The sequence below is a fragment of the Branchiostoma belcheri genome, unplaced genomic scaffold (assembly GCF_001625305.1).
Source record: "Branchiostoma belcheri isolate BF01 breed outbred unplaced genomic scaffold, Haploidv18h27 scaffold4, whole genome shotgun sequence".
Classification (NCBI taxonomy): domain Eukaryota; kingdom Metazoa; phylum Chordata; class Leptocardii; order Amphioxiformes; family Branchiostomatidae; genus Branchiostoma; species Branchiostoma belcheri.
The window spans coordinates 4,597,456-4,604,972 of NW_017804020.1; the positions used below are offsets into that span (position 1 = coordinate 4,597,456).

General features: G+C 42.3%; 1 protein-coding gene and 1 long non-coding RNA gene across 5 annotated transcripts in view; one reads left to right on the forward strand and one right to left on the reverse strand.

Annotated features, from left to right (window-relative positions):
- Positions 1-7,517, reverse strand: part of LOC109477323 (A disintegrin and metalloproteinase with thrombospondin motifs 9-like) — a 113,009-nt gene that overhangs the window by 20,147 nt on the left and 85,345 nt on the right. For all 3 annotated transcript variants that reach the window (XM_019778506.1, XM_019778505.1, XM_019778504.1), the window contains one exon: positions 950-1,120. In XM_019778506.1, the coding sequence (XP_019634065.1) occupies positions 950-1,120 (171 nt within the window). The remainder of the gene's footprint in view (positions 1-949; positions 1,121-7,517) is intronic.
- Positions 1,032-7,517, forward strand: part of LOC109477324 — an 11,077-nt gene continuing 4,591 nt past the window's right edge. For both annotated transcript variants that reach the window (XR_002140658.1, XR_002140657.1), the window contains exons 1-2: positions 1,032-1,135; positions 3,707-3,848. This is a non-coding gene — a long non-coding RNA (uncharacterized LOC109477324). The remainder of the gene's footprint in view (positions 1,136-3,706; positions 3,849-7,517) is intronic.

The window sequence follows — 7,517 nt, forward strand, 5'->3', positions numbered from 1 at the left end:
ATTTCAAGTGGAAATGGTTTGTTTACTTGTTGATAAGACAAGTTTTGCTTGTCTAAGAAAGCCGCAATCCAAGCAAACCAGTCCCTTGAAGTTCTTTAAGAAGTGCGGAAGATCTGAGGGCAAGTGACAGTGACCTGGACTGTGGGCCGCCTCACCTGAGTGACCAGACAAGGATGCACTTCAGCCGTCTGGACAGGTGCGTGGGATTGTTTTGTCACATGAGACAAGATCAAACAACCCTGCACACCTGCCCAAAGCTTCACCCGGAGGTGAGACGGTTCAGGGTCCATACAGCGACATGGGAGGGCGATGTCTTGAGATGAGGAGGAACACAGGTGTAAGGACTGACTTAAGGACATTCAGACCTGTCTCAAACCGTCTGTGGATAGTTTGGGTAGCTAAATCACTGGACAAAGTTCTTTGCACACAACCAAGTCAATACACCTGCCTAAGATGACAATGACAAGGAACAATGGATTGCAGCTTAATGTACCATTGTAAGGACTGCAACCATTTCCAGTAGCGCACAAGTCAGGTGACCAATGACACGAGAGATTTGAATGCTCGACCTGCTGGTCCAGAAAGAGGATTGGTGAACAATGGACTGCATGCCATGTTAGGAAGGATTGCAGGTGTTTGGAGGATAGATTTTTCGGGTGGTTTAGTGCACAAGGATGCAGGGGACACTGTCTGCACTGGGTAAACTTGTTGGTTTGTTGTGTCATGTCTTAAAACAGACTGGCTGTCTCGTCTTCATGTGCCAAGATGCAATGTATTCTATTAACCTGTCAAGGAGCGACACAGGGCTTCCTTGGAAGTCAGCCCAAATTGACAGAACAGACTACCCATATCTATCCAAGTACATAAATACACGGTGTTAAACCAGCTTGATCAGGGTGTTGGGCCAAGTTGGTAATATTCTGAGTTGTCCTGATACTAATTTTCTTACCTCTGACCAGTCTCCAGGAGTCCATCTCACTACACACGAGCGCTCGTTGCAGTCCACTGAGGTCTCAGGTCTGGTGTCAGCATCGCAGTAGGAGTCGTCCACAGGATTGGCCAGCGGGTCGGTGCAGGTGACTGTTCTCTGTCGCATGCCGACCCCGCAGGTTGCTGTACACTGTGAACAGAAGAGGTGAGTGTCACATAGGTGTGATACCCGAGCAACACGTAGGTGTGATACCTCAATGTTGTGTGGGTGTAGTAACAGACCTAAGTGCCATGTAGGTATATACGAAGTGCAACCTAGGTGTGAGACCTTTGCAGTGACAGATTTCAAAGAGGCTTGACATTTTACACTTTATCTCTAGATGTTTCTACTGTTTCTAATGGCACACATTTTTTGTGTAGGTCATCAGGACTAGGAGGGTTTGAACAGAACAAAGCTTTGAAGAGGTTAAAGACGTAGTTGTACAAAACTGTAAATTTGTCTTCACTAGTAAATTAAGATAAAATTATGACAATGAATCAACACCTGAAAATAACATGGCCTTGAAGCAATGACACTGGAATCTAGGTCATCAGAATTTAATGGAGTTTGAATGCTACCATTTGGTTCAATTATGGACCTGATTCAGACAGCTGGCTTTGGGCTTTCCTCTGGTTATGCTGAATTAAAACAAGGTGCAACAGACTGCAGGAGAGGTGGAAATATTTACCTTTCTTGTTAAAAAGCAGCAGTTTTTTTTTAGATGACGCTTTAATTTTTGGCAAGAAGTAAGTCAAGAGCTCATAAACATAAGCAAATGTATGGCCAAAAATGTGCATTTGTACGAAGAGTTATGCTTAGTCATTGATAACAATGATGAAGTTCTAAAGGCTACTAAGCAGTTTTTGACTGCAGGTAAGACTGTCAAGTGGATGCAGCTGTCAACTGTCACTCCTGGAGGGCCTGAAAGGGGTTTATGGCAATTCATAATTGACCTTAACAAGGGCCCATTTTCTAGGAAGCCTCATAAATTTTAACCAGGAGTCTTGGGACAGATGTAGGAACCATCTCTTGCCCTGATTATTGCCACTTTAGTACAAGACATAATTAGTGACTCTATATATTATAATCTGAAAGCTGTAGACTCTCTATTAAATTTTGTTTAAACACTGTTTTCAAAAAACGTGAAAATATGGCAGTGATTATAGGGATGTTAGGTCACCATATTGTAAGTTAAAAGCATAATCAGCTTGTGGTGACATACATTCCATTCTTAACACAAACCAGTGGGTCTGGATTCCAAGCCAGATGTGGGTTTTTAACTTATGCCTTGTTTGATTATTCTATCCCAAGCAAACTTTTTTTAACAACTGTCATAAAATTCATTGTAACATTGTACATGTACTTCAAAAAACATACTATCCACTCTTTCTCTCCACTCACTCACTATCCAGGATTTGATTAAGCATAAAGCAACATTTCTAATGCATTTATAATTATATCATATACTTATAGAAAGAAGTGTAACAACTTGTACTTTAGTGGTCATTTGGCCAGCTCATGTTCAGCAAACATCTGGCTAATCCAAATATGTCAAAATATTTTTGTTGTTCTTCTGTTCTTCATCAAATATGCTAATCAGTGACCAGCCCACTCAGACAGAGGACTCAAATCCCACATGATGAAAATTATTTGGTTGTTCTCTTGGGGAAGGCGGAAATAGAATTTGTGGAATACCTCCTTATTTTGTTTTTCGATCAACATAAACAAATTCATCAGAGGGGACGTTTGTACCTTAGTACACGAACACAGACTCAGGTTTTCAACCCAGCCTACTGTTTTCATGTACTACTACACTAACTAGCTTGAAATGTCTAAGAACCAAGGAAGTAAAGTTGTGTGGATTAACAAACTCTAGCAGTGTGCTTGTGGGAGAGGGGCAGTCAGGAGGATTGGTTAGGCTTTGTTTCCTATGGAAGATCACTAATGGGGAGAACATTAGCCAAAGTGCGTAAATGCTACAACAAGACAAGCAGAGACAACAGCTGAGAGTCACATGGTTTTCCTAGGGCCTGACTACATCATGCATCTTCATGTAGTAACCCTACTACTGGTCTGGTCCAATCAGCCTCTGACAAGATTGTGTAACACAGGCTAGGTTTTAACCTTTTAAAAACTTCCCAAAAGTTCAAAGCTAAAACAGGGGCAACCTTACTGTCTGTCAGAGCGGAAGTTCCCACCGACACTGGACCAGCCCATGCATGAAGTTCAAGTGGACTTGTAAACTTTTTGTTCCCCTCTCTCTTCCTGCCATGCCTTCCCCATTCATTTGGTACTTTCCTAGTTCCTTAAAAAGTATATGAAGTACCCTTCCCTTTTCCTTGTTGTACAATTCGTCTAATGATATCTAAAAGCAGCTCTTCCTGCATTTCCTGTCCCCCCCTTCTTATTTCCCAGTGGAATCTCCCTGATATCTTGATCTGGGCAATCCCCTGCAGCTGAGAATCAGGCTATAGGTGATTGGCAGTCCCTCCTCCCCCCTCACCACACATTGGTCACACCCGCTTACCCTGCAGGTTGTTCTTATGTAATGCAATACTCCCAGAGGGTGGGAGAGTTCATAATTCAGCAGGGGGTGACAGCTAGAAGCATTCCGATTTGTGGATTCTTTGAGAGGGAGTGCATTCTTTACCCTTTGGACTGGGATGGGGAGGGTTGCAAGCCTTGGTCCTTAGCTTCATCTTAAAGGAATGCTGAGGATGTCTGATGTTGTTCCAGATGTGGAGGGAGAAAGCTTGCTCTGTCTTGCAAGACATGAGGGCTCGCTCACTGACAGTGTCAAGACATTTGGAGGATGTGACAGCTCTTACTTTGCTACTCTGGGACTAGCATGGGAAGAGACTTTGCTTTGCTGGCTAAGGTTAGTACATTCATGCATAAATTTTCATTAAGTTTCAGGCGAGGTTTCTAACCCTTTTGAGCATTTCCTGACATTGCATTTTTCCTCTGAATTTATTGTGATCAGCTGCTTTAGTTTTGCCAGTCCAAAAATACATCTTCAAAACAGGTCAGAATTGACTTGAGTGAGAGTGTCGTACTCAACTGGATGTGGTTATTTTATGTCCAAAGTCTTTTTTCAGTCTTCCCTCTGCGGAAGTTGTACCCCCTCTTTACTAATGGAAAAAAACAACAACGAAACAACAGAAACTAATTCATGATTGGCAGAGAGCTATTTTGAGTATGTGAAGGGACTTTGATGCAAGTAATGTATTAGAAAGTGGTTTTTGAACCCTTATAAAAGTGTAACGTTGATTTTCAACTATTCTTGTGTGCTGCATTTTTCATGTCAAAATTCCTTTTGATACCCTGAGACATTAAAGAGCTTGGGGCACTGACATGTCAGTATAGGAGGCAGCTGTGTCATCAGTTTAACTTTTCCTCTAGTTTCTGAAACATAATCCTTCACAACTGTCACACCAACTGACAAGTTCTCCCTGCAAAAACAAGACCTTCTCATTTACATCAGGCACTCACGCACAGCAATTTATTTCTGGGTTGTCTGACATTTTAAGGCAAAGATTTCGGTCAACAAGATATATCACAAGGCTTGAATCAGACTATAATCAATTCCTGAAACTGAGGGTACAGAAAAACAGACTTCCCCCTCAGAAATTGTATTGATGTTCGTCTTCCATTTGTTTATCATTTCATTTTTAAACTTGGATAGTGGCTTCATGAGGCTATTTTGATCTTCAGACTTGAGGATTCCCCGAGGTCATACACAACAACTTATTTTCTTCTAGCAAATGACACGGTGAGAACAGAGAAGAAAACCTGAACTTGACTACATTCACTCCCAGAAACTGACTTTTCCTTCACACTGTTTTCATGTTGATCTTTCAGCTCAGCATTATTTTTTTAATCCAAGACCCAACAAAGTAAATTGGTTAGGCCTGAAATAGCTGCTTATTTACTGGCCCCTTCCCTATTTATCTAAATTCCCTTCCCTGCCCACCCATCTGTGTCCAATGTTTGTTTTTGTGGTGCTTGCCCTCTCTCCTGCACAGCTTTCCAGCTTACTCTGGGCTACAGGCTGTACAGACACCATAAGACTGAAGACTTCTTTAAGTGAACACCACTATAGGCTGGAGCTTTCTTTAAATGTGTGCACCACAAGTGTGTGTTGACAACATCTTCCAACAACTTCTTCCTTGGGAGACCTCCTCTTGTGTGGACTTAGCAGCTTTGTCTAAGACATTCGCTTTTCTTCCTTCCTTGTTGTGGAGTGGGAGTGAAGGGGATTTGTTCTGTTTCTGAGGATCTTTCAACAGGAGGTTTCTGTTGGCATTGACACTGACCAACTGATGGGACATCGTTTCCATGGGGATGTTCTGTTGCCATGGCAATCCCTAATGGCCGTGCATTGAGTCAAGGGCTTTTCACCAATCAGAATGATGTTGATTGAATGGAGGATTTCTTCTGGGGAGTTTCTGGGTTTTCCCAAGTGTGATTGGAACGTCCCAGGAGTGAGTGTAGCCCTGTGCGTGGGGGAAAAGGCGGGAAGAAGACAAAAGTCGTGGATTCTCTGTTTGGCAAGACGTGAAGGTGAGAAAAGACTGTCTGTTTGTGCAGATTACTGAGGAATGTTGGGCTGAATGGGCCTCAGAACTGTGCGACCAGGGTTCAGACAGCAGCTCCGGTTTCTCGCTACTGTAAATTCATTTACTCTGAACAGTAGTTTTTTTATTTCGTTGCAAGAGGGAAAAGGAGGTGTGCCCAGTGCTGTAAATACGCAGCCGAAACATTTCTACAGTAGTAGTAAATTGGAAATGCAGTGTCATGAGCTTGGAATGAAGTGGTCACCAACAAAATCCTTAAAATAAAACTACCATGAACGTTTCAAGATTTACAGTACTCAGTGTAGTGTGCCTTTTTTGGAGTCGGAGACAAATGCACACCTGCCCTGGGAAAGTCTGGTGATGTCATCGTGTTGGCATCTCCACCACAAAAGTGTCATTGACAAAACACCGGTCTTCAATGGTAAGGGCTTTTTTCTACAATTCCTGACATTCTAAAATATCGCTGTTATTCTTTTGTTATGTCTTTGGTGACTGGACCTTGAAAGAGACTAGTTACATTTTCACTTCTCTGTGAAGAACTTCCCTAACAAAGTTAGCACCTAACATTACTTGTCACATTCTTGACAGACTAATATAATGTTGAAAAGAGAGATAACATTTTTTCCAACGAAAAGTCTCTAGCCTGTGATCCAGCCTTGAAAGCGGTACAAATTCCAGAAGTAGATGAGAGGTAGGGGGTCTAAGGTTCATTGATAGGATTCCAGGCTAGAAACTCTCAGGATTTGTGGGAAAACTGAGGTCACAGGTTGGTTACATGTCACTCCACAGGGCCTGAGTAATAAGTCAAACCTGGGATGAAATATGGTGATGAAGTTGCTGCCCTGCCTGTGCCTGTTCATGTGGGGGATTAGAACTGCCACAGAACACTGACAGCCTGACAGGGGGGAGGAATTTAATTTGCTTTTCTTGCAGTTTATCATTCTGTCAGCCTGAAATTTCAGCTGTGGCTGAAGGTCATGGTTGACTTACACCTTGATTTTCAGAGACTTCTGCAAAGAAATGGACCACGCACTTCTCTGGGTATAATTAACTGAAATAAGTTTTCTGGTTACAAAGAGCTGTAATAAGTTTAAAATTTCTTTTTTGACATAATGCTGTATGCAGAGTCAATGTAGCTTCTATGTCTTACATCTACAATGTACATACACATCTGTATGTCCAAGCTACTTTCGAATTGTATTCTACAAATGTAGCTAACAGACTAAATATTCAAATTAGTTTAAGGCTCGGGTACATTTGGTCCTTACGTACACGAAAAACATTCAATTAAGTCAGAGAACAACATGCCCAAAAGTGTGCTGGTGATGCCTTAGGCAACTTCCTTTAATGTCTTCTGGTGAATTGGCCCACTGGGTACTGTATTCTCTAAGCAGATCCTAGTATCATCCTAGGGAGGTAAGGCAGTATTTAGTCAGACAAGCAGTGCCCAATGGCTGATGAACTCTGCTTGCATTCACAATGAACCCGATGCCTTGCCACTGTAGAATCTGCTTGCAAACTTGGCCATACTCTCTTAAAATGTGTGAGTCTGTATAGTTAAGTACCATGTTTAGGTTTGTATACAGTCCAGGCGAGTTTGTGTTTTGTATGTGGGTTAAGCAGACACCCCTGTACAGTGTCTTAACTGACAGAAGGCACCTGCACTTTCTTGGACACTTCCTTTTTAGAGCTTCTTTAAGACAACCACAGTGTTCTCGCCAGGCCTTTTGAGCATAGCGGGCCGCTATGCTGTGAATTTGTTCCGCTACGCTGTAATTTTGCCGCTATGCTGTGTTTCCGACCAGCGTAGCGGGATTTTCAGTTGATGTTTACCCTTTTGATCTCGGCTACCGTCGTAATAATCCTTGCTTTAAACTTGATAAAAATGATGTCTTTGCTCTCGGCACAATGAACATCTCATAGAAGGCAGTTTCAAGTGACAAAGAAGTGATTCACAACCTGCTGTGAGT